This window comes from Prunus dulcis, chromosome 7 (genome assembly GCF_902201215.1).
Source record: "Prunus dulcis chromosome 7, ALMONDv2, whole genome shotgun sequence".
NCBI classification, from domain to species: Eukaryota; Viridiplantae; Streptophyta; class Magnoliopsida; order Rosales; family Rosaceae; genus Prunus; species Prunus dulcis.
The window spans coordinates 18,194,606-18,220,052 of record NC_047656.1 but is presented as its reverse complement, the minus strand read 5'-3'; the positions used below and the strand labels follow the sequence as shown (position 1 = coordinate 18,220,052).

Sequence of the window (25,447 nt, the reverse complement as noted above, 5' to 3'; positions counted from 1 at the left end):
GCTTGTATTAAAAAAAAAAAAAACCTGCAATTTGCTCAATATTAACTGAAAACATCTCATTTGCGAAACAATCAATCTTCTCTATTTGATATTTTTGTTCTAACGAAACTATACAAGTTATTAGTCCTGCAACAGTCCTAATCAATTACTATTTCATTGAAGAAGACCAATTGATGCTTCTGACCATCACATTATTGAGTATGTTGGCATTGTTCTTTCCACATTACCAACCACTTGTATGAGGCCTACCGACTTTAATAGGACAAGAGGCCCAAAACAATTTTAGGGTTCCATTGTTGTCCTCAGACAGGCTGTGTGGTCATCATTGTTCACTGTGTTCTTAAAATTCCAACATAGCCCCCAAAACAAAGTTTTCATTAATTAATTAGTTATTTATTTTTTAACAACAACAAACACAGAAGCCGTCACCAAACGCCGTCGCTTAACTCTTGATTTACAGTTGGCGCGTTCAGCTGCTTACCGTGAACAGATTTTCTTGGCCGGCGGGGCTCGTAATGGCGGGAATAGTGGTGGTTTTTGACTTTGACCGAACCCTAATCGACGGTGACAGTGATAGCTGGGTCGTTGCGGAGATGGGTCTCACTCAGCTCTTCAATGAGCTTCGCTCTACTTTGCCATGGAACAAACTCATGGTTTGCACACTCTCTTTCTCTCTTAGATTTATAGAAAAAGTCCAAATTTTTATCCTCTGGCTGATTGCTAATAAATGGGTGAATTTTGTGAACGAAAACGATATTTTTGAACACTTAACCTATTTGTTCTGTTTGGTCACAGATATAAACAAGAAAAAATATTAAGAATTTCTATGCAAACCAGTTTGTGAACTTTGTATTATTGCTGAGAGATCCTTGCATTTGTGGGTTTTTGACTTTGATCATGGACTTATTGGTTTGTTAATGTTCATTGGCAACATACACACAAGTTACAATGAAATGAAAACCAGTTATGATGCCGAAGGACTTAGCCTTATTAATGTTGACTGCTAAACTTTGTAGGATAGAATGATGGAGGAGCTGCATTTGCAAGGAAAAAGTTCTGTGGATATTAAAGAGTGCCTCAAAAGAATTCCAATGCATCTAGGGGTAATTGCAGCTATTAAGTCAGCTCAAGCTTCAGGGTAAATTTTTCAGCCAATATTGTATGTTAATTCTGTTTTTCTTTTCGTATGGTGCTAAAACAAACGATGTGGTGTTCAATATGGTCGTTGCAGATGTGATTTGAGGATTATTAGCGATGCAAATCAGTTTTTTATTGAGACAATCTTAGAATGTCATGGTTTGTTAGGATCCTTCTCACAGATTGTCACAAATCCAAGCATTGTTGATGGAGATGGAAGACTCAGGATTTTTCCGTACCATGATGTAGGCTCACCTTCTCATGGTTGCAATTTATGCCCTTCAAATTTGTGCAAGGTAAATTTTATTATCAAACCAATATGCATTTGTTTATGTCAGATGCTCATGTACTCAGAATATCATCCATTTCAGTTATATATTACTTCCGCATATGTGCTTTTGTTTCCAGTGGCATACAACTATGTTTATCATTACAATTTAGTACCTATATACTAAGAGTTTCTCGGTTGCTTTATCAAATAACTGATTGGTTTTGATGATTGGAGCTTCTCTTTAGATACGACTTACGCATCACCATCGAGGTATAATATTCATAAGTTTAGCAATTAGTATGTTTTTTGGCTTGCTGAGAGCTCCATTTTTGTCTATCCTATGCCTGGACCAGTAACAAATAATAACAAAATGGAGACATGTTCAGTTTGTAATTGCTTTTTCTTCCTATCTATAGGTGATTGTAACTTTTGCTATTAATTATTTGGCCCTATTTACCTGAAAAAAATTGTTTCAAGAACAAGAGATGCACACTTCTAATGTATATGATATGGTCCTGTTTCCAAAAAAAGATCACAATACATATAGGAGCCACATTGAAGTGTTGCCCATTCCTTTCCAATCCGTTTTTGGTAACATTTAGGGGAAACAAATTGGATGCACTTTTTGCTGGGTGATGAGTTATAAGACTCAAGTGTTTGTATAGAGGTATCAAATCCACTGATTCTTCCATGGTAGCTCCCAAGTAAAATTGATCTGCAGGATATGCAGAACATTGAATTGATTTCTTTCTATCATTCACCATCCCAACTATTTCAAATTAAACGCAGAGCTAAATATTTCTATCATTTCTGCTATGGGGGTCAGGATAAAAGTTTTGTGACTTGGTCTAATGCAAGTGTGCTTCAGTTTTGTCCCCAATTTTGCCATTTAAGAGGCTTATTTTCCTATCGATATGTTTTACTGCATAAAATGTTTTCTCCATCTTCTCATTACAGTAGATTTGTTCCATATAAAACTGAGGTTCTATTTATGATTTCCATTTTAGGGTGTGGTGATTGATCAAATCCGAGCGTCTGTTTCTGCCAATGGGAGGAAAATATATATCTACCTAGGAGATGGGAGAAATGATTTTTGCCCAACTTTAAGGCTTGTAGAAGGAGACCATGTAATGCCAAGGAAGGACTATGCTCTATCGAAGCGCATTTACAGCAACCGAATGCTTATCAAGGCTGACATCCATGAATGGAGTGATGGAGAGGAGCTTGGGAAGATATTGCTTCACCTCATCCACAGAATTTCTACTGAAGAAATTAATTGTAGTGACCTCAGTCAGCTGAACTCATCTGACCACATATGACAGACAATGCCTGATGAAATACTCCCTCAAACTCTCCCTGTTCGTCACTAGCAATCGAAGGCGGAAATTACTTTCTGATAGAATTTTTTTCCTGTGACTTAAATTTAAGCAACACAGATTTGAATGTATTTTTTACCATTACTATTAGACTGTTGCTTCTGATCAAATTAGAGTGGCTTGTGAGTGTTGAGAAACCCACAATTTTTCGGTCTCTAACTGAGTTTAGGAACTCTTTTCTTTTGTAGTGTTGGACGGTACGCATTTTTTGGATAAGCTAAGAAAAATACGTTCTATGTCAACTTTTTTCTTCTTTTGTTTTCTGTAGTTTGGTGGTTTTATTGATATCTATATTCTATGAATCTATGCCTAATCTCTGTATAATTTTGGTTTATTAAATTCACCTATGCTGGCACGTGTTACACGGTCCATTGATGCTAATAGCTAGTAAAATAATCAAATTAACCATTCATATTCCTTGTTCATGATGACACTAATCACACTGAAGTCAAAATTGAACAAAGGGAGAGTCTTTGATTTCATTCGATTTTCTAATGATGTGTGCTTGAAACTCGTGACTGAGAAAGTAGATGGATTTGATTTGATTTTTATTTATTTTTAATCTGGGTATATGGACCTGTTTTGACTGGCCACAGAAGCCCATGATTGAAACTGGCCCAGTAATTGGACGGTCCTGATTGTGAGATTCTTCTATACCTTGAAAACAAATAAAATAGAACTGAAAGTAGCTGAACATATCTCTGCAAACCAATAATTCTTTTTCTTACATAGAAAAAGAGGGAATCCAAGTCAAGCGTGTGCTTCTCTTACTTGTCCGTTGTCCTCTCCCATACATATAAAATCCATAAAACACATAGAGAAACGTTTAGTTTCTTTTTTTTCTCTCTCTCTCTCTCCTCGGCGCCAACTCCTCCTTCGATCAGCTACCCAGAATCTCTCTCTCTCTCTCTGTTTCTTCAGAGGGTGCTGCAATGGCAAAGAAGAGAGAAGAGAGAGAGATGAATACCTACCTGGATGGGATAATAGAGGCCATGCCTGTGTTTGCCAAAGAGCTGATTGCTGGTGGTGTTGCGGGTGGTGTTGCAAAGACTGTTGTTGCACCACTTGAACGTATCAAGATTTTGTTTCAGGTACAATTGTGTTAAATTCTCCTTCAAAATATGGAATTAGATTGATTCTTTACTTTTTTTGGTGTGAAAGGGGCTAAAGTTGACTGTTCATTTTGGGCACTGTAAAGATTGGTATTACATTTGGCTTCTTGGGTGTTTGAGTTTCTGGGATTTATTCAGTGGGTAGATTTCATCTAAGATGACTGCTTTTCACTGAACTGGTGCAAATTTTTATGGATTGTGAAATTGGTTTCTGGCGTTGGGTGTTTGCTGGTCTCAGATTGAATAATACTGTGATCATTAGAAGTTCAATGGGTTACTTTATTTGATTCGATTTTTCGATACTTTGTTCTCCATGACTTTGTTTTATAGAGGCAGTCATGGGGTCAATAGTATACAAACAGAATTTCAGGAGTTCCAAGCAAGAAAATCCGAGTTAACTTTCCTTCCCCGACCCAAAAAGGAAACACAAAAGAAGAGAACTTGTAAGGTTTTTTGAGAGAGAGATAAATAGCTTATTTAACACATGCCTTGATTTTTTGTGTGGTTTTGCTGTTTTTTCTTCTTCCTTGAGTGGGAAACTGGAGGTTAAGATATTCCTTCATGTTTCCCATGGCGATTAGAAACAAATTATTAACTTTAAACTGGATTGACCATTAAGCAGATTATCCTTGAAGATTGAAATAATTTGTTTGTTGTCTTTTGCAGACCAGAAGAGCAGAGTATCAAAGCATAGGGCTGTTTGGATCCATTAAGAAAATTGCAAAGACAGAAGGGCCTTTGGGTTTCTACAGGTGGATCCCTGAGTACATAATCATTTATGTGAAGGTTGTGTTTTCAAGTTTTCAATAACTAACATATTTTCAAACAGAGGAAACGGAGCTAGTGTTGCAAGAATTGTTCCCTATGCAGCTTTGCATTATATGACCTATGAACAATACCGCAGATGGATTATTCTCACCTTTCCTGACGTGGGGCGTGGACCTGGTCTAGATCTTGTGGCAGGGTCTTTTGCTGGAGGAACAGCTGTGCTTTTTACTTATCCTCTTGATTTAGTTCGGACTAAGTTGGCTTATCAGGTAACTAATTGAATCGTGAAAAATCTCTCACTCAAGTGCACGAATTAGTTGCTCTTTACACTTCCAAGAAACTTTTTTTTTGACAGAAGCCATCTTTGTTTTGCAGGTTGTTGGTTCACCGAAGTTAAATGTTCAAGGGGTAGTAAATACTGGACAAATTTATAAAGGAATTCTTGATTGTTTCTCGAAGACTTACAGAGAGGCTGGACTTAGAGGCCTCTATCGCGGTGTTGGTATGCATTTGAAAACTGCTTGTATCATCCACTGCTGTCATTGTGTGTTTCTATAGTTGTTAAGATGTTTGCAACAATTTTGCACATAACGCATTAACTTCATTATCAGCTCCATCACTTTATGGAATCTTCCCATATGCCGGTTTGAAGTTTTACTTCTATGAGGAGATGAAGCGACATGTCCCTCAGGAGCACAAGAAGAGTATTATGGTCAAACTTGTATGTGGTTCTGTTGCTGGTCTATTAGGTCAGACTTTTACATATCCCCTCGATGTGGTGAGGAGGCAAATGCAGGTAATTTACTTTATAAGGGTCCTTAAAATACTATTTGACAGAAATTTTGTGACATTGATGGGTGTAATCATCTGAATAGGTTCAACGAATTGTGTCATCAAACAGTCCAGAGATGAAAGGGACAATGGAAGTCCTTGTCATGATCGCTCAAAAGCAAGGATGGAAGCAATTATTTTCAGGACTTAGCATCAATTACTTGAAGGTGGTAAAAACCTAGTCAGTCTTTTCACAGAAAATCCCTTGGCTTTCTTGTCTAATCATGTTTTGGGATGTTGTAATTCAGGTCGTACCATCTGTAGCAATCGGGTTTACAGTTTACGATGTTATGAAGTCCTACCTTCGAGTTCCTTCAAGGGATGAAGCTGTGACAAAATTGGTAACCAACAAAAGAAATACCCATCCATCCTCCCTTCACTCCTAGTTACTTTTTCTTCCAATTTTTCACTTCAAGTAACAGCCCTGCACAATTGATTGGGAGCTTTTCCTTCCCTTTTGAATTGTCAATTAGGTTGACTTTTTGTACCATTCATGCCATTTTCAGCTGTACATTTCATTCTTTGGAGCTGAATAATAGCCCCTCGGTAGGTTAAACCCCTCCCTTACACATCCTACAAGCTCTAGTTTCATGATTAAGTTAGCAGAAATCATCAATTAGGCTACCTTGTATATTTAGGAGAGACGATTCTCTTGCAATGTACATATGGAGAATTTTGACCCCTGTAATCGTTCTATAATTGAATAATAAGACTTGAGTAATCTTACTAGCTTTTCTTGTCTCTTTATGATATTGGCTTAAGAACTTGAAATGCATCTGTTCAATGTTTTATTTACCAAGGCACCCCAGGAAACAGATTCCATTTTTGCCCTTTTCTTTTCCTGGGAATAAAAGGCGAAAAAGGAATTCATTCTTCACTACTGGCACAGCCCCCAGAAGCATATGCCATTTTAGGTAAAAGATGAAAGATGCAAAAAGGAATCATACAAGGCACCTTCCAACTTTTGAACCATGGTTGCTTAATATTGAAAACACTCGACCATATTATGCTTTCAGAAATAAATCAGAGAATCAATCAGCAAGCAAACAGGAACATAATCGTAAATTTGTTTTCTATTGAATGTAATTGAATTTAAATACAAGATTAATGTACAAGAAAAGATACTCATAAAAAAAACTACAAAGTTAATTTCCAGCCACAAAACTTCCTTTGATTTTTCATGCTGCACATTGAACATTACATAACGCAGCACCACAGCCTCGACTCTTGTAGAGAAGCTGTATGCACTAGCTGCTGATAAGTTTACCAGTAATCCCCACAGGAGCATTTCCCATCCTTGAAATGATGGAACCGCTTGTTATCCCTGACGATCAGCTCCCTCCCAACGATCTTTGACATGATTTTTATTGCATTATGGCAGTCGCCGCATATTCGAAGATTCTTAATTATCCTTAGAGTTTGCCTGGCTGGAGTACTGATCAGACCATAAGCAATTGCCAAACGCTCGCTGTGATACTGTAAGGCCTGCTCTTTTGCCTCCTGATCAATGTCATGAAGCACATATCTTGTATCTGGCACATAGCCTGCTTCCCTCATTTGTCCTTTCAAACCCTTCAGTTTCTCATATGCCTCGTTTGTAATCCGATACTCACTCACCCTATTCTTCTCCTCTAGCATGTTAATCTCAGAGTGCTGCTTCCGCAGAGGCAATGGGATTTTTTCAGCATTGGCCTTAGAAGGATCGAGACTACCCAACAAATCCTCAGCGCGATCTTCAAGCTCAATGTCTCCATGAATCCGCGCAAAGTTTCGAAGAGCCTCCCAAACTTCTGCAGTAGGCTCAAATGGCATTTTCTCAATGAATTCCTCTGCCTCATTCAAATGACCAGAATTTCCAAGAACATCAATAAGCCCTAAATAATGCTCAATCTCCGGCACAATCTCATACTCATTCTTCATCGACTCGAAGTAAGTTAACCCTTCTTCCACAGCTTCCGCGCTAGCACATGCCACCAAAACCACTACAAATGTCTCCTTATTGGGCTTCAATCCTAAATTCCTCATTTGTTCAAACAACAGCAGCCCCTCATCACCCTGCCCATTCACCGCATACCCATGTATCATTGAATGCCACAAACTCATACTCCGCTTAGGCATTCGATCGAACACCTTGCGTGCATCTCTCATACTCCCACATCTTCCATACATTTGAATCAATTTAGCGTTCAACTCAATATCTCCACGAAATGGCGACTGTTTCATAAAATCATGAATCTTTTTCCCAACCTCAAGCGACTTCGAGCTGTCACACGAGTCCAATAACGCACAAAATACACCATAATCAGCGGAAACATCTTGAGCCATATACTGCAACGCCTCTTTGACCTTACCCTCCTTGCACAAACGCATCAAATCCACATCTTTTGTGTTAATACGCAATGGAGCACTCACATTTTGGTTGTTTAACTCATCACCGTTCGCTTTGGGTTCATTTGGTTGCTGGCTCTGGTACTTGTTGCCCTTGCGTAAAGGTTGGGTCTTGTACTGGGAATTGGAGCGAGATGTTGTTGGTTGGGGCTGAGAGGAGCCAGTGTTGCGGCGATGTACTCTGGGATTATTGGCACTGGGAACTGCATTGGTGAAGAGAGGTTTGGATGGGGTGGGATTGAAGGAAGAGGAAGGTGTGGTTTTGAGGACCGAAGGAAGAGTGGTGTTGAGATATAGCATATCAGGAGGGGTTGGAGTTATCCGAGCTCTGAAACGAAAAGAGATAATGGAGTTTCCAGTTGGCTGAAGAGAAGAAGTCAGAGAAGCCATTGATGTGCTAAAACTCTGCTGCTATTGGAAAAGCAGAAAGAGGAAAGAAGAAGTGGAGTGATGGGATAATTGGGTCATTGGTCAAGGTGGGCTTTGCTCACTCAAAACCATGTCAATGTATGCAGTAAGAATTCTATAGTGAGGGCCTTATATGGCTCTTACGTTGAATTAAATTGATTAATTGTTTGATTAAATTGGTTAGTTTGAACTAACAGTTAATATAGAACCTCACCTAAAGACCATATACAAAGCCGAAGCTATAGAATGACTCATCAATGTGATTAAAGACAAGCCGACTGAATCTAGCCCAGTTAAAAAAGCCTTGAATTACAAATTAATTTCGAACCTACATGGTACCAAAGCCCAGCCACATTTGCACAATCTGCCTTCGCAAAAGACCTTTGGTCTTGAAATTCAACTCTTGTCAAAGTCTATTTACTTTTAATTTGTTCATTCATTCTTTCACTTAATTGGATCATTTATTATTTAGATGCTAAACAAACTTGGCCATGGTAGAAATCTATTTTTGTGGAAAGTTCAACCTAAACCCAATTCCCTCCATAAAATGTTTAGTTTTACTAAGCTAAGCTCTCTGCCTTTTTGATTGTCCAATGCTCCAAGGCTCAACAAGGTTTAGATAATCTCCTTTTTAAGAGAAGAAGAAAACAAAGTACAAAAACAAAGCATAACGATAAACAACTAACATAACTATCACAAGTTCACAACTCTCATTCTTATATAATATAGTCAGACCACTCGGAAATAAACGACGTATGGTCCATGGACTCGCCAGGCACATCCTCAAGCTTCGACGGCCGTTCCTTCCCGCCAACCAACCTCGCCGGATTCCCAACCGCCGTCGTGCTTGGCGGCACATCAATCAACACCACCGATCCGGCCCCGATCTTCGCCCCCTCCCCTATCTTCACATTCCCTAGAATCGTCGCGCTCGCGCCGATCAAAACCCCATCGCCGATCTTCGGGTGCCGATCTCCGCCGGCCTTGCCGGTCCCACCCAGCGTCACGTGGTGAAGTATCGACACGTTGTTTCCGATCACCGCCGTCTCCCCCACCACCACCCCGGTGGCGTGGTCGAACAGCACCCCCTTTCCGATCCTCGCCGCCGGGTGTATGTCCACCGCGAACACGTCGGCGATCCGCGAATGCAGCGCAAGCGCCAAGGGCCTGCGTGACTGGATCCACAGCTTGTGCGCCACTCGATGAGCCTATAAATCAAATAAAACAAAATCAATTCGTTTATTTTCTTGCGTTTTCTCGGAATCAAAACAGGAAATTAAATTGTGGCCCTAAACCTCAAATTAATTACCTGACAGGCTAAGAAGCCCTTGTAATTGAGCAAGCAGTGGGAGAATGAGACGCAGGCGGGGTCGCGCTCGTGGGCGGCGCGGAGATCGGCAACGGCTGCGGCGAGCAGAGAGGGGTCGGAGGAGAAGGTGTTGAGAAAGAGGTCGTAGAGGAGCGTGGAGAGGAGAGTGGAGGAGCAGAGCTTGTTCCCCAAGTGAAACGACAGGGATCGCTTCAACGACGAGTGGGAGAGTATCGTAGAGTAGAGGTAGCTGGCCAGAGCCGGTTCGGCCTCGGCGTCGAGGCGCGCCTCGGCTTTGATCTGGGCCCACACCCACGCCTCGCCTTCGACTTCGGAGGACGACCCTGTGTGTCGGAGCTCGCCGGCTGGCATCTTATCCGTTGATGTTTATCGCCTCTACGGCGCACGATAGCGGAGAGCAGTGGAGAAATGGTGGTTTGTGGAACTAGGGGATATGTGGTTGTTTATTATATTTGTGTTTTGTGTGGTTCAATTAAATACATGGGTTGCTTTAGGGAAAAATCAGGTGGCGTAGGATCTTTAAAACCCAAAAACGGACGTACAATCCAATTCGTTCTTCTCTCTGTCTTTGGTTGCAGATGTCACATAAAACGGAAAGAAAAAAAATCCAGCAATTTTATCTTATCTTATGTTTGCAAAGAGATGCATTCCTAACTAGAGAAGGCTAGTTAAAATACAACGGGATCTAAATAAGTTGAGAAGGCCTTCGCCAATGATCTTCAATTCGAATCCCATGATATTTTAGTAGTGTGTATCATCGTTGGTATAAAAAATAAAATGAAAACCCAAAAATAACAAATCATGACTTAAAAGGAGAAAAACAAAAACATAAAATATGGGATGAAATTACACAAAAGGATATATCAAATAAAACAAAAAAGTCAAACCAAATTCATACCCAACTTCTTCTTAGGCCAATACAACATTATTTTAAAGGGTATGTAATAATTTGATACAGAAAGCTACAACATTATCTGATAGGCATAACAATCAACAACAAATTGAAGTCTGGATCACCAATTTCTACAATCTATTTTCAGAGAGAAGAAAACCCCAAGTGGATTTACTTTACTTCCCTTGTGTTATGTTGCTCCCCATCTCCTTTCATGAGTAGTTTCACATAGAGATCCTCTCTGTATGGACACATAATTTTGTTTTTGCTGTCACAGCACCTTCTTCCACTTCCTACAATAGGCTGCCTTGTGCAAAAATATCCACAGCCTACATCCACCACCACCCCACACGTAGTATCATAGCTTTTATTGGACCGTCAAAACTTGAGCTTGCACTTCTCCAAATTTACATAATGCAGATGAATTCTGCTCATAGTTTGAAGTCCCAAAATTACAGGGTTCAGAAGCCACATCATGCACATATTTTAGTTTAGCTTCGTTCGCCTACTTAGAGTTGGGGTTCTAGATTCTTTTCCCTTTATGTTCATCACATCTTTTCCTCCCTCGAATTGGATGCCTTCTGCAAGAAGAGCCATCAGGCAAGATGATTCCACAAATGGAAGTGAAGCTCTCTACTGGATAACGATTAATAATTTGAGCATCATGAAACACTCTGCTGCTAATAGCACTGTATTCTGATTCTGAGTCAACGGTGCTATTTGATATCCCAACTCTAGTTGACCTATTAATCCTCATCCCTTTATGTTCATCACATCTTTTCCTCCCTTGAATTGGATGCCTTCTGCAAGAAGAGCCATCAGCCAAGATGAATCCACAAATGGAAGCGAAGCTCTCTACTGGATCACTGTTAATAATTTGAGCACCATGAAACTCTATGCTGCTAATAGCACTGCATTCTGATTCTGAGTCAACGGTGCTATTTGATATCCCAACTCTAGTTGACCCATTAATCCTCATCCCTTTGTGTTTAGCACACCTCTTTCTTCCTGGAACTGGTGGTGTTCTGCAAACGGAGCCATCAGCCAAGATGAATCCACAAATGGAAGCGAAGCTCTCTACTGGATCACTGTTAATAATTTGAGCACCATGAAACTCTATGCTGCTAATAGCACTGCATTCTGATTCTGAGTCAACGGTGCTATTTGATATCCCAACTCTAGTTGACCCATTAATCCTCATCCCTTTGTGTTTAGCACACCTCTTTCTTCCTGGAACTGGTGGCTATTTGATATTCTGCAAATCCCTTTGTGGAGAACTGGTGGCATTCTGCAAATGGAGCCATCACCTACATCCACCCCACAAATTATAGTATTCTCCGGAGTAATGCCAATTCTATCCAAAACTAACCTAGGCTGTGATCTGCCAAGCTTGAAAACTCGAGAAAGGGGATTGTGGCTCTCCCTATTAGCATAAGCACTGAACTTATCCTCTGGTGAAAGCAATATGCTTGATTCAATCCTAGTACCCACTTTCTTCGGACTGAAAGGCACAAACTTCTGGGCAATATTAACAAATCGTGTAGGCCTTGAAGATACCATCTTAAGTTTTTTAAGGACATCATCGGGGCGTCTTGCCCCATTAATGTTTGTGTTCCATGCATAATCAAATGTGTTAAGCAGCTGAGTTTCTGTTTTCAGCGCAACACTTTTGTTTTCCATCTGTAGATACAATCAACAAAGAACCGATAAGGGCATATCATATATTCCAATCACATGGCCAAAATTGCACCCAGAAGTGCTTCAGAATTCATAAATTCCAATTACATATCAGATATTTCAGTCCACACATACATAATGGCAAGCACATGATCACTATTTACCATGTACGTGTATGTTTGAGAATCCCAAAGCTAACACAACTACAAGCCTCGAGTTGTATAAAAGATAGAAAAACTTCATACAAGTATAGCTTCTATCTAATTATGATGGTCCCATATATGTAGTAATGGTATGAACATGAAGGTGGACGAAAACCCTGAAATTAGAAATTCATGAAGCAATCAACTATCCAGCTTGCAGCATCTGATCTTTAAAGGAGATTATAAGGACTCTTCTGGCAGCCTCTGATCAACTATCCATCAGTCTCAACCAGAAGAAGGGCATCCACATAATATGCATGATAAACTAGTATAGCCATCCATGACAACAAGGAAGAATAAAAGTGGTAACTTAATAAATGCATGATACATCTAATTCAATATCAATCACACAAAAAACCCTAGTAAAGTTCAAACTTCTTAAACGGATCAAAATTTAGATAAACTTACAGGAGCCCATCTGTACACAACGGGGTAGTCTCTTGACAGTATCTCAGCAAACAATCCCGGCCCCTTTTGGACACGGTCACTAGGATGACCAGTTGGACAGCCATTGCCCAAATGAGCACCTGAACGACCATATTGCTGAAGTCGTGTCCTCACATTATCAGCTTGTCCAAGGTACACTGGGACTATATAGTCTGGGTCAAGCTTGCCAATCTCACGGCCTAAACCAGTACGCAAGACTGCAATGCCAAGTTCATAGACACCTGGACTCTCCTTTTCTGGGAGGTTATGAACCCTGTATCTTTCAGCCCCTTCTATTCCCAGTGAATAGTCTTCCCAATCCGAAGGACCAACCAGAATCTAAAATTCCCAATAAAAATGCAGAAACAAAAACACCCATGTTGTAAATACCATGTAAAACTGGATTTTGGAATCTGGGTAAGTAGTGGGAGTAAATTTGAGATCTTTCAACAGAGAAACAAAAACCCAGAAATCTAATTTGAAGATACAGCTAGTCAGTCAATAAAATGAGTTGAGGACAGAGAAAGTAATCAAAATCTCCAAATATTTCAAATTACAGATCAAGTAAAAAATCAAAATTTCAATTACAATTCCAGTTCCATCAGGTGAGGCAGAGAAATTACCTTCCAATTAGAGAAGTGAGAGTCGTGTTTGGTGCGCTTGCAATCTTCTCTCTTCAACCTTGTCACAGCAACGGTCAAGTCGCTGTCTCCCATTTGAGGCTTTGTGCCCCCTTTGCCGGAAAATGACCGTTAATCGCGCCCTTTATCAGCCCCGAGATGATCTCCTTTCGAAAATACCACTTTGCTCATATAAAATTGAGCCGCATCCAACCCCAAACTGGGCTGTGGACTGGCCCAGACCAAGTGACAACTTTTTTTCTCTCTTCTTCTCCGGGTGAGATTTTTTTTTTTTTTTTTCATTTAAAATAGGGAGCTGTTGTTCGGACTCCAAGAGGTATCGTACACTTTTATAAGCACAATTTCTCACTCATATTTTCAGAGGGAGAATCTCAACAAGTTTTATGGAGTACCAAAAACAGTTCCTTTAAGATAAACGGTGACCGACTTGGTAATGAAAACGAATATTAGTGAGAAGAAAAAGGAGACTGATTCGAAAGAGCATCTTTATAATATGACATCGAGCTTCATATCATGCACTGTTTCAAAAGCAGCTTCTTCTTTAATCTTCTTCAATCTTATAAAAAATGGATTCTCGAGTATAGCCGCGCGAATATTTCTTTTTCGAAAACAGTATAGCCGCGCGGCTATACGAAAGAATCTTTTTTTACCGCTGGCTGTACTTCGGATTTTTAAAGAGAGAGTCTAGCCGCTCGGCTTTACTGAAGTCGCTTTTAAAATTTATTTATAAATAGTATAGCCGAGCGGCGATGCTCAAGTATAGCCACGCGGCTTTACGTGGGTCCCTTTTTTAAAAAAAACAGTTTATTTATAAATAGTATCGCCGCCTGGCTATACTGGAATTTTTTTATTTAAAAATTCCCGAGTATAGCCGCCCGGCTATATTGTTTTGACACGTGGGTGCCTAACCAATAGGCGGGCACTAGGTGCAGGGAGGGTCCCCTTTTTTTTTCATAAATAGTATAGCCGAACGGTTATACTTGCAATTTTCTTTTTAAAAAGATCATAACCGCCCGACTATACTCAGGAATTTTTTTAAATAGACAGAGTATAGCGGGACTGCTTTACTGGGTCCTTTTTTTTTTCGGAAAATAGTATAGCCGCCCGGTTTTACTGGTGTCGATTTTTTTTAAAAATTTATTTATAAATAGTAGCCGGTTGGCTATACTTGGGATTTAAAATAGGGAGCTGTTATTCGGACTCCAAAAAGGTATCGTACACTCTTTTAAGCATAATTTCTCACTCATATTTTGAGAAAGCAGAATCTCGATGACTTTTGTGGAGTATCGATAACAGTTCCCTTAAGATAAATGGTGACCGACTTGGTAACGAATATTGGTGAGAAGAAAAAGAAGACTGATTCGGAAGAGCATCTTTATAATATGACACCAAGCTTTATATCATGTACTGTTTCAAAAGCAACTTCTTCAATCTTCTTCGTTCACTAATCATGAAGCTGAAAGTTTTGGCCTATATACGCTGATAAGGTCTTGAAAGGTATGCTGGCCAAGATATATCGAGATCAAAGTTCTCATCAATCGTCATGCATGTTTGATTCTTCCTAATATTGTTTCCTTCATTATGTCTCTTCGTCAAAAGCAACTTTATCAGCCAAAAGATAATGCACCAAAACTTGTTTTAAAACACCTTTGGATAAAGGGGAAAAGGAAGTGGATTGAGACATCAAATTCAAGATTCGAAGCCCATTAAGGTCCATTTGCCAAATGCTTACCTACCCATGATACAACTTTATTTGGAGAAATAGAACTAAGTAAGAGAAAAACAAGCAAACTCAATATTATAGTCCATGAAACTTCATCATTTTTAACTTTTTGATAAAGAAGACACTGAACGCAATTCCATTATTTTCTGACTTCAAGAAAATGAAGGCACTGCAACATGTTACCTCTAAGGTCCTACACCCTAGATAAACATACATAGGGAGAGGGTACACAACTTAGGATGTTCCTCCAATGTTTAATTCAACCTTTAGTCTAGTAGCTAGATTATAGTAGGGAGTGGTCCTACACCTATAAGCTCAAATTTGAACTCACTTTGAATAACTAGTGACAAAAAGATAAAAAAAATAAACAATAAAGAAGATGGGTAGTTTTGAAGATTGCATAAGGTTTGAATAATTGACAAGATCTTCCAACCAAACCTGAAGGGGTAAGAAAATAGACGTATGTGACACAAATGTGATTCCTCAAAGAACTAATAGCCATCACGATTCTTGTTTCTTTATGAAGAGACAAATGTTTGTCAATTATTCAACATTAGTCAGGTAAATTCTTATTTGAATCTACTATTAAAAATAACAAACAACGGTTAATATTACGATAGATCCGCATGAAAAATTACGCTTATAAATAAAGATACATTAGTATCTTCTTCCTTTATATCAAAAGCCAATTAAAAGAGGTAATGAGAAGACACAAACATATTATATCTTTGAAGTTATGGCTAATGGACATCCCATATCCCTTGTTACAACGTTAATTGTTAAAAGACAAACACTAAATAATGCCATATAAACCAGTGTGACCAATGATCTCTTTCCTATATATAAGTTATTCATTTTCATTCCATTAGCACATAGAAAGTTACCACTTCCAAAACTTACAAATGAAAAGACTTTTTTAACAGCAAGAAAGAGAAGCTCCAATCATTGATCCGCTCTTGGTTTTCTTATTATTAATCAGCTAGTGTCGTGTCGTTTAACCTAAAATCTCCACTTCTTTTTGTTCTTTTATTGGTTTGATAGTTGGCGCTTCTTTCTTGCAATGATGCAAAATTCCCTAGTGAGAATCTACCAACAAAAAAGTCCAACTTAGGCCACCTGCTTCTTCTCTCCATGACTTAATCAAAATTCTGCTATACTTTATATTAACATCAAGGCACCCCGAGAGCCACATGCAAAGTGTAGACTCATTTTCCATGGAAGAACCGATCTTTTTTTGGGACAAATGAAAGAACCAAACTTTGTGTTTGAAATTTTTTGCTCTGTTCTGCATTAATCCCAAAGCTTGTGTTGTCTTGTAGAGTCATAGAGTGTGAGAGGGGGTTTGGGCCCCTTTACATGTCCTTTAACGGCAATGAAGTCAGTGAGTGGTTAAAGTACATAGAAGACAGTGCGTGTCCTCTTCTACTTTCATGTTTCTTTTGTGTTCTTGTCATCTGGGTAAAGATCAAAAAGCTCCTTCATTTGGTTTCTGCTTCTCACAGTGATAATGCGTGTATTTCTGCTTCTGGGTTTTGTTTCATTTGAGAATTTGGATATGGGTTTTGATTGTGGGGAGTGTTGAGGAAGTGTGGGGTTGTAGAATTTCAGATTTTTTGGTTGGGGCAGAGGTATGAAAGAGAAGAGTAATGGGGTTGTGGCTGGGAAAGTTGTGGTGGTTGCTGTTAATGCTTTGAGGGAAATTCAAAAGACTGCTCTGGTGTGGGCTTTGACTCATGTTGTGCAACCTGGCGATTATGTTAAGCTTTTGGCTGTGATTCCTTCTCACACATCAAGTAAGCCTCCTTGTTTTTTCTGTTTCAACTGAAGAAAAGTTGCCCATTTATATATCAAAATGTTAAAGATTCACACAAAAATGCAAATTGCATTGCATGTTCGCTAATAATGCTCCTTGTTTTTTCTGTTTCAACTGGAGAAAAATTGCCAGTTAATGTTTCAAATTGCATTCCTTTTGGTTAATTAGGGAACTTTCTAGTGAATTGGCAATATGTTCTCTCTGCCTCTGTACTTGACTATTGGGAATTTGAAAATCTTACCGATGGCATGTTAAGTTTGACAGAGGTGCTTCACAAATTTGAAGCTTTGATACCAGTTTCAAATCAATTGAATCACAGCCGAGTTGAATTATGTATGAGATGTATCTGATTTTTTTCTCTCTTTCAAATACCATGTGTCCAGGTAAAAAGATATGGGAGTTTGCAAGATTTACTAGTGATTGCACCACTAGTCATCGCAGGTCTGTTTCAGGAACCGTGTCAGATAAGAAGGATGATATTGTGGACTCATGTTCTCAGATGGTGCTCCGGCTCCAAGATGTTTATGATCCAGAGAAGGTTGGTACATCAATTCCGTTTCCAATGGTTTAGTCCTTGCATGTTTCATTTCTAATACTAATCCATTCCCATCATATTTTCTTCACAGATAAAGATCAGGATAAAAATTCTCTCTGGCTCACCCTGCGGTGTTGTGGCTGCCGAAGCAAAGAGAGCTCAATCTAACTGGGTTATATTGGACAAGTAATACGTCAATGTAACCTTAATTTCTATTATCACATGCTATAGCCTACAATTTCTTATTTTAGGGATTGCTGTTTAGATGTGTGATAGCATACAATGGCATCATATGTTGATTTCAGAATGTTAATCCTTAGCCAACACTTTTGTGCATGAAAGCTTTTTCTGCAGAATACTGTTTGTTTCCCTTATTGCCTTTTCAAGTTATCAATTTTATTCGTGTGCAGACAATTGAAATGTGAAAAGAAACACTGCATGGAAAAACTGCAATGCAATGTTGTGATTATGAAACGATCTGGGCCAAAGGTTCTTCGCTTGAATTTGATAACAAAGACAGACCCTGAAGTGCCTTACCCTTCATTGTCTGAATCAGAATCTTCTCCAAAACGTCTAAAAAGCAAGTTTGAAGAGTCGAATATGATTAGAGGGCCAACTGTGACTCCTAGAAGTAGTTTTGACCACGAGTCACCTCTGACTGCAACTGATATTGGAACATCATCCATATCAAGCTCAGATGTGGGGACTGAACGAGATTTTCTTTCTGAAATTTTGGGGAGGTTAAAGCAAGAGTATCCATCTACTGTTGAAGGAAATCAGAATTTGAATGAATCTGATATTGAGACAAATAATGAAAACCAGAGTTCTTACTTCACAAGTTCGTGTTGTCAGCCTTGTATGGCAGATTATCAAAGTTCTGGTGGTGAGTTTTCAAGATGTGTGGTGGAAGGTTCAGAGAGACCTTATGATAAGGCTCTGATTTCAACGTATGGAGCCTTGCTGGATAAGTTAGCTAACTTGAATCGAGAACCTGATGTTGGGGTCTTGAATTATAGGCTTGATTTGAATTTAAGCAGAAGTGTACGTGAAGCAATTTCATTATCCAAAAATTCACCTCCTAACCCTCCTCCATTGTGCTCCATATGTCAGCACAAGGCACCTGTTTTTGGAAATCCTCCTCGGTGGTTCACGTATGCGGAGCTGGAATTTGCTACAGGTGGATTTTCACAAGCAAATTTCTTGGCTGAAGGTGGGTTTGGTTCTGTGCACAGAGGTGTCTTAGCACATGGTCAGGTTGTTGCTGTCAAGCAATATAAATTGGCTAGTTCTCAAGGTGATCAAGAATTCTGCTCAGAAGTTGAAGTCCTAAGCTGTGCGCAGCATCGCAATGTTGTGATGCTGATTGGGTTCTGCGTGGAGGATGGAAGAAGGTTGCTAGTTTATGAATATATATGCAATGGGTCTTTGAATTCTCATCTATACGGTAAGTTCTCCTCTATCCCTGATTTTTTAATGCACAAAATGAAATGCTACTACAAACGGATCTAAGTTGCAAGCAAGCATGCTCTAGTATTTCCTCTTTACTTCAGATGAATGGCAACATTTATGTTCGGTTTTCAAATTACATAGATTAACAGATTGACTGGGTTTACTGATCAAGAATCAGATTGTCAAACAAATGAAAAGGTTATGGTCTTGACGTTAATAAGGACCCTGTTATTTCCAGGATTCTCAGTTAAAGTGTGGATATATACATTACCGAGAACACTCTTGCTCCACAAGCGCATTACACCTTCTTTACAAACTATAAATGTGCGTATTCACTTCTGTGACCATCCAAGTTAAGGGGATGCTAAAATTTTCAGGGCCACAAAGACATCCGTTAAAATGGTCTGCGCGACAAAGGATTGCAGTTGGAGCAGCTCGAGGGTTGAGATACCTTCACGAAGAGTGTAGAGTGGGTTGCATTGTCCACCGTGATATGCGACCAAACAATATCCTTCTGACGCATGATTTTGAACCCTTGGTATGTCATACACTCCTGATCTCTTACAAAACAAAATTCAACTTCCTACTCCCCTTCACCAGTTGTATGTTGTCCTTGATGAATCACATCTTGTATGAGTAGTGTTTCTCTTTGTGTGAAGCCGTATGTGCATTGAGGATGCAGCGTTAAATTCCATACATGTATCACTCGGAGTAACTCTTACCCAGTTCTGGGTTTCAGGTTGGAGATTTTGGACTGGCAAGGTGGCAACCAGATGGAGATGTTGGGATGCAAACAAGAGTACTTGGAACATTTGGGTAAAGCCCATTGGACTAGAGAAAAAACAAAAAAAGTCTTTCTCATTATACCAAATTACAATTGACAAAGTTTAGACTAAACCAGAAACCTTGCCTTAAATGTAGTTACTTGGCTCCAGAATATGCTCAAAGTGGACAAATCACAGAAAAAGCTGATGTATATTCCTTCGGGGTAGTTCTAGTGGAGCTTATTACAGGACGGAAAGCTATGGACTTAAACAAGCCTAAAGGCCAACAGTGCCTCACTGAATGGGTAAGCATGAACAAGATAACTCTAATTTGAGATCGTGCAGTATATCAGAGATAGAACATCTGACATCTTTCTTTTTCAAAACATACTAAATAGAGTTTTGATAGAATATTGAGACTTCTGATAAATTATGTTTTACTCTCATATTGGTCATTGCTTGTCCTCATCTGTGTGGAGCAGGCACGGCCTTTGCTAGAAAAGAACGCCATTTTCGAGCTGTTAGACCCGCGGTTAAGGAGCTGCTATTCGAATCAAGAGGTTTGTAACATGCTGCAATGTGCTTCCTTGTGCATCAGGAGAGACCCTCATTCCAGGCCTCGCATGTCCCAGGTATGAGTTGATGTCATGTCACCTCACTCACTGCATCTTCATTTTTGCCTGAGAACCATTGAAAATTTCTTGTCCATTTGGTTCCTATAGGTGCTTCGGATTTTGGAAGGCGATGACATCCCCGCAAATTCGACAAAGCATTCTTGAAGGAAGGAGGCATTGTGAGAAAAATCTGTAGACGATCCACAAGATAGCTATACATTTTTTTCCAAAAGAACAAAAGAAATTAGTTTCTGTTGTAATGTGTAGTTGTAAGAGAGGTAGATATGCCTGTCGTCAGTTCCTTACGAGTTACAAGTTTACAACCATATGAATGAAGTTGATGAAATTTCATTCCATTCCTCCAGTCCTCACTCGTGTTGTTGCTACGTCAAATTGAATATCTGGAGATTTTGTAGACATATAACATCGTCCTGTTAATATAGTAATTATCAACTGAGTAATGTTCTCTTGCGTAAGAGTTTGATAATAAGATCATATTATAGACACATTTTTCGTGAAGTCAACATGGTTGCTCATGCTTTAACCATCGTCTTGATCATACACGTATCTGGTGTGCTCGGTAGTAAGTAACTATGGGACGGGACGTGGATGGGCCTGCTTAAAACCAGGTTATCCATAATTCATACGTTTTCATATTATTATGGTATTCATTTTTTGTACTTAAATTGGAATACCCTGATTTCGATCCGATTCATTGATCACAAGGGGTGACCCTCTCTACCACTCATGACAGTGCTTGCCTCTTCCATGAAGCCACCTAATGAGTTCTTCTACATGTTTGTTGGTAAATTACCCACCGCTTGATATTATTTTAAGGAATCATTAGATGGTTTTCCATTATTTAATATAAACGTAAAAAATCAATCGGAGCCATATTAAAATAGGGAAAATTGTTTGACACCACTGTTCAATACTCATATACAAAACATATCAGAATTTCAAAAAGAAGAGGAGGCAAAGGCTCAAAATCATTATTTGCTTGCTTCCAAATCACCAGAGATATAACGCAGATTACTGTAAACAGCCAGAGGACCGACATCTCTAATCCGGCTGATAAGAGCTTCAGGGGATGAAAAACATCTCGCAAAAACAGTTTAACAGTCGTGTATTATTGCCTTACTATTTATCTTTTTGCTTGTTCATTTTTACTTCTATAAGTGAGATGACAATAAAACATGGTTTAAAATTTAAATCAATATCTGCTCACGTTAAATGTTTGCAATTGCGGCTTCTAAGAACAAATTTTCGTCTATGAAATTACTCCTGCACAAGATTGTAGAAATTAGAACAGGATGAAAAGTGTGAGTTTCTTCTAACATCAAACACAAGCTTAAACCACCACATCAAAATGTTGAAACTAGCAAGTCCTGCAACAAAACCACATAGAATGCTTCAAAATCATAAATGACGAGAGTTTAATAACCATGATTTCTTATAAGAAAAAATTACAGAGACTGTCTACAATACACCACTGATATAAAGATTACACATTTTTTAAGTTACAGTAGTGTTTGTCTGCTCGCAGTATACTCAACTTAAATCACTCAAACCAACTATGCAATACATTTGCTTCATCTTTTTTGGTCAAATTAGTAGATAATTGACTTAATGAACATCTTCTGAAGTTTCATTAAAAGTTTCCATATTTTTATCACAATTTCCGTCGTTTTTATACAATTCTTACTAATATCGATATTTTCCTGATATTTCCGTATTTTTGGACCACCGATATTTCTTAAACTTCCGATATTAAAGACCTTGGTCTCAACCTTTTGGAACCCTAAACAGGTTATTAATGTCAGTTCTGTCGTAAGAATAAGATTTTATGGGGACTACTTCAATTAAAATGGAGTTGTTATTTGGTACGCTAGGCCCTGACTTATTAAAATGAAACACTTGTGTAAAATAGAAATACCACTATTTTATTATCTCAACCAATCACGACATGACAAGCGTTGTCACTTTTTCACGAGGCTGTCTGTTGAGCACCCATGTTCAGATGTTCTTATTAAAAGAACACACACACAAAAAAGGTGAATTTGGTGGCGGTAATTATAGTGCGAATGTGGTAAAAATTGCGCCCAAAAAAGTGAAAGAAGCTATAAGCCCGGGAAAGGACTGAAAGGAAAACCAGGGTATGAGTCTGAGTGAGACCACGGGACGAACACCATGTGTGCGCTGGTGACAGTTGGCAGCAAGCGCTTAAGCTCTGTGCTGAGCAGCCTCAACTCTCTGTCCCTGCGTCGCTTCTGCAGCACACTTGCACCTGGCTCCATTCATCCCACTGCAATCGTTCACCCCAATGCCGTTTTGGGCCAGGTACTTCATTTGCTCCACCTCGCAATTCTCAACTAAAATAGCTACTTATTGATGAAACTGATAGTGTGGTTTTTTGGCTGTGGTGTTTTTGCGATCAGGGTGTTTCAATTGGTCCCTTTTGTACTGTTGGGTCGACCGTGAAGGTTGGAAATGGCTGCCAATTATACCCGGGAAGCCATATATTCGGAAATTCAGAAGTTGGGGAGCGTTGTGTTTTGATGACGTGAGTTTTGAATACATATAAATTGTTGAAAAGTTGATAAAGGTTTCACTTTTGATTACAAGTTTTGAACTTTGCATTGTGGTACAAAATTTGTCAGGCAGTGGCGCCGTTGTTGGTGATGATCTTCCAGGCCGAACTTTGCTGGGATGTAATAATATTATTGGACACCATGCTGTGGTTGGTGTCAAATGCCAAGACTTGAAGTACAAGGTCAGTTTCAATGTTTCATTTATGTAACAAAGTCAGCAGGATACACAAAAATTTTATGACCAAATTCACTAGTTAGTGTTTGTTTTATGATTTAGTCAGGGGATGAATGTTTCCTTGAGATTGGGGACAACAATGACATCAGGGAGCATACATCAATCCACCGGTCTTCGAAGTCGAGTGATACAACAGTATGTGGATATGATAAATTACTTTTTCATTTATTTTTGTGTGTCGTGTGTTAAGTTTCATGCTCTGATACTAGTGTTTTGTGATCAGGTTATTGGGAATAATAATCTTATCATGGGTTCTTGTCATGTTGCCCACGATTGCAAGATTGGAAACAACATCATTTTTGCAAATAATACCCTTTTAGCAGGCCATGTTGTGGTGGAAGTAAGCCCTTACGCTTTATTTGGATTGTGAGATTTCAAATTTCAGGATAGTGGTTGATGTTTTGTAGGAAGATATTTTCTTTCACTCTAAGAAATATATTTGAGATGTCCGTTATATTTTTTCAAATCAACAATGTTACATTCTATCTTTGCATTTCAAATGTAATTTATATACTTCTATCCTACTTGCTGTATCTGATAGATAGTCATGTTTCAAATGTAGGATTATGCTCACACTGCAGGGGCTGTAGTTGTTCATCAGTTCTGCCATGTTGGTTCTTTCTCTTTTATTGGTGGTGGCTCCGTGGTATGACATGATCTTACTCTTTACCGTCTGTCATTATACACTATAATTTCAATAGCTTATGTATCAAGGGAACCTGCACAATTTCTCTTATCCATTTATGAGTGTAAGCCATGAATTAACTATAAATTTCCCACTGTGCAATATTGATTTTACATTCTTATTTTATTTGCCTGAAGATTGCACAGGATGTTCCAAAGTACATGATGGTTGCAGGAGAAAGAGCTGAACTTCGTGGTTTAAATCTTGAGGGTCTACGACGCCATGGTTTCACAGCCCAAGAGGTTTGCGTTAACAAATATTTTATCTTAGTTGCACTTTCTACTTCCTTATGTTAAATTGAATGTCTAAAAGAGCTTTTATTCCTCTGGGCAAGGATCTAGATCAGAAGCCTGCGAACAGCTTACCAAAAAATATTCATGCCTGCTGAAATTTCGAAGGGTTTCGATGAACGTCTGGCTGACATGGTATCATATTCAACCATATCCCTCACCCTCTCCATGATATAATTTTAAATCGTTGGTCAATGGAGTTAAATTCATTTTGCAGGAGATGCGTGATGAATTGGCTCATGTATCTGTAGTCTGTTCCATGGTGCAATCTATCCGTGACTCTTTTGAAGGAAAACGACGTGGAATATGTAAATTCAGACATTGGAATGGCTCTTAAAAACATGCAATAGGTCAGTTTCTTTATTCCACAAAACTGTTATTCTATTCTATTTTCAGAATCAAGAAAGTGAACTCTTAACAGAAAATTAAAGGTGCAATACATCCTCTCTCTTTTCCCCCCAATTTGAATGGTATCTTGTTATTAATCTAAATCCAAAAGCTGACATACTTTACCAATATCCATATCCATGCTTCCTGGGTACAGAAAGATAGATTTCCCTATGAATTGTTGTAATTAGTATGGTTTTTATTTCTTCTTTTTGCAGTGATCTAACTGCCATTGTCTTTACAAAATGGCTTAGCATGTGGACTAATTTGTTGTATGAAGATCTTTCCAGGCGGCTCGTGGTTGTGTTGTAATAAAAATTCAAGATTTATATTGGGGCAGTTCTCATTGTTTGATAAAAGAATACTTTGGTGAAAGGATGTAATACAGAGAGAAGTTGCAGATGCATAACGTAGTGTAGAAGTATTAATCTTTTCAACTTGTGGGTTGTTTCAACTTTCAAGGAAATTACTTGTGCAATGTCTTTGAAGTTAGAAACAAACATTTTTTAAGTTTTGTGCTTCTTGATAATGTTGACCTTGAAGCACATGCTATTTGTACAAGCAGATTGAACCTCACCCAATTCAGAGAAAATCCTAGGAATTTGATTGTTCTGGTTTTTCAGTTACATGATGGATTTTTATTTCTTATTTATCCTCTGTGATTACCTGAATAATGTATTAACTGAGGTATTCTAGAAGTTTGCTTCTTCGAAAAGCAAATCAATATGATATATATGTTACAAGACAATCTTTGAAAGTTTCTTTGTTCTCGTAGTCCATTGGTTTCCTTCTTGATTTGAATGTTTAGAACGGCAATGAATCAATTCAAGGTCACTAAAAGGCATTTGACTTTGATTTAAAAACTGTTGTTCTTTGTTCAAGCTTGTGATACCTTTGACTA

At 38.8% G+C, this 25,447-nt stretch overlaps 7 protein-coding genes across 9 annotated transcripts; 4 read left to right on the top strand and 3 right to left on the bottom strand.

The window, feature by feature from the left end:
- The first annotated feature begins 378 nt into the window (after positions 1 to 378).
- LOC117634815 (thiamine phosphate phosphatase-like protein) lies at positions 379 to 3,003 on the top strand. Of its 2 annotated transcripts, none has more exons than XM_034369059.1 (4): positions 379 to 653; positions 1,017 to 1,138; positions 1,232 to 1,433; positions 2,416 to 3,003. In XM_034369059.1, exons 1-4 carry the CDS (start codon positions 516 to 518, stop codon positions 2,725 to 2,727), a joined length of 774 nt encoding a protein of 257 aa, XP_034224950.1. In that variant the 5' UTR covers positions 379 to 515; the 3' UTR covers positions 2,728 to 3,003. The 2 variants fall into 2 exon arrangements, with proteins under 2 accessions (XP_034224950.1, XP_034224951.1); XM_034369060.1 differs by having other exon boundaries at positions 539 to 653; positions 1,022 to 1,138.
- Positions 3,004 to 3,587: 584 nt separating this feature from the next.
- LOC117634609 (mitochondrial carrier protein CoAc2) lies at positions 3,588 to 6,227 on the top strand. Its single transcript, XM_034368784.1, has 7 exons — positions 3,588 to 3,875; positions 4,563 to 4,648; positions 4,726 to 4,933; positions 5,040 to 5,166; positions 5,276 to 5,460; positions 5,540 to 5,662; positions 5,744 to 6,227. Exons 1-7 carry the CDS (start codon positions 3,717 to 3,719, stop codon positions 5,879 to 5,881), a joined length of 1,026 nt encoding a protein of 341 aa, XP_034224675.1. The 5' UTR covers positions 3,588 to 3,716; the 3' UTR covers positions 5,882 to 6,227.
- A 323-nt stretch (positions 6,228 to 6,550) lies between these two features.
- Positions 6,551 to 8,735, bottom strand: LOC117634015 (pentatricopeptide repeat-containing protein At2g15690, mitochondrial-like). Its single transcript, XM_034367913.1, has one exon. The coding sequence runs from the start codon at positions 8,271 to 8,273 to the stop codon at positions 6,759 to 6,761; it is 1,515 nt and encodes a 504-aa protein (XP_034223804.1). The 5' UTR covers positions 8,274 to 8,735; the 3' UTR covers positions 6,551 to 6,758.
- Positions 8,736 to 8,890: 155 nt separating this feature from the next.
- LOC117634016 (serine acetyltransferase 5) lies at positions 8,891 to 10,159 on the bottom strand. The gene is made up of 2 exons (XM_034367914.1): positions 9,601 to 10,159; positions 8,891 to 9,499 (listed from the first exon to the last, which is right to left on the bottom strand). The coding sequence occupies exons 1-2, from the start codon at positions 9,970 to 9,972 to the stop codon at positions 9,008 to 9,010; spliced, it is 864 nt and encodes a 287-aa protein (XP_034223805.1). The 5' UTR covers positions 9,973 to 10,159; the 3' UTR covers positions 8,891 to 9,007.
- A 287-nt stretch (positions 10,160 to 10,446) lies between these two features.
- LOC117635925 (protein EFFECTOR OF TRANSCRIPTION 2-like) lies at positions 10,447 to 13,985 on the bottom strand. Its single transcript, XM_034370318.1, has 4 exons — positions 13,443 to 13,985; positions 12,802 to 13,158; positions 11,791 to 12,193; positions 10,447 to 11,749 (listed from the first exon to the last, which is right to left on the bottom strand). The coding sequence occupies exons 1-4, from the start codon at positions 13,533 to 13,535 to the stop codon at positions 11,037 to 11,039; spliced, it is 1,566 nt and encodes a 521-aa protein (XP_034226209.1). The 5' UTR covers positions 13,536 to 13,985; the 3' UTR covers positions 10,447 to 11,036.
- Positions 13,986 to 16,278: 2,293 nt separating this feature from the next.
- LOC117636071 (inactive protein kinase SELMODRAFT_444075) lies at positions 16,279 to 20,819 on the top strand. The gene is made up of 9 exons (XM_034370511.1): positions 16,279 to 16,976; positions 17,380 to 17,534; positions 17,623 to 17,717; positions 17,942 to 18,975; positions 19,358 to 19,518; positions 19,720 to 19,796; positions 19,902 to 20,049; positions 20,227 to 20,376; positions 20,467 to 20,819. The coding sequence occupies exons 1-9, from the start codon at positions 16,814 to 16,816 to the stop codon at positions 20,521 to 20,523; spliced, it is 2,040 nt and encodes a 679-aa protein (XP_034226402.1). The 5' UTR covers positions 16,279 to 16,813; the 3' UTR covers positions 20,524 to 20,819.
- Positions 20,820 to 22,492: 1,673 nt separating this feature from the next.
- On the top strand, positions 22,493 to 25,161 carry LOC117635095 (probable acyl-[acyl-carrier-protein]--UDP-N-acetylglucosamine O-acyltransferase, mitochondrial). 2 transcript variants are annotated; one of them, XM_034369429.1, is made up of 10 exons: positions 22,493 to 22,698; positions 22,797 to 22,921; positions 23,023 to 23,131; positions 23,227 to 23,319; positions 23,408 to 23,524; positions 23,747 to 23,830; positions 24,007 to 24,111; positions 24,211 to 24,294; positions 24,377 to 24,509; positions 24,765 to 25,161. In XM_034369429.1, the coding sequence occupies exons 1-9, from the start codon at positions 22,549 to 22,551 to the stop codon at positions 24,494 to 24,496; spliced, it is 987 nt and encodes a 328-aa protein (XP_034225320.1). In that variant the 5' UTR covers positions 22,493 to 22,548; the 3' UTR covers positions 24,497 to 24,509; positions 24,765 to 25,161. The 2 variants fall into 2 exon arrangements, with proteins under 2 accessions (XP_034225320.1, XP_034225321.1); XM_034369430.1 differs by lacking the exon at positions 24,765 to 25,161 and having other exon boundaries at positions 24,204 to 24,294; positions 24,377 to 24,491.
- Positions 25,162 to 25,447: the final 286 nt, after the last annotated feature.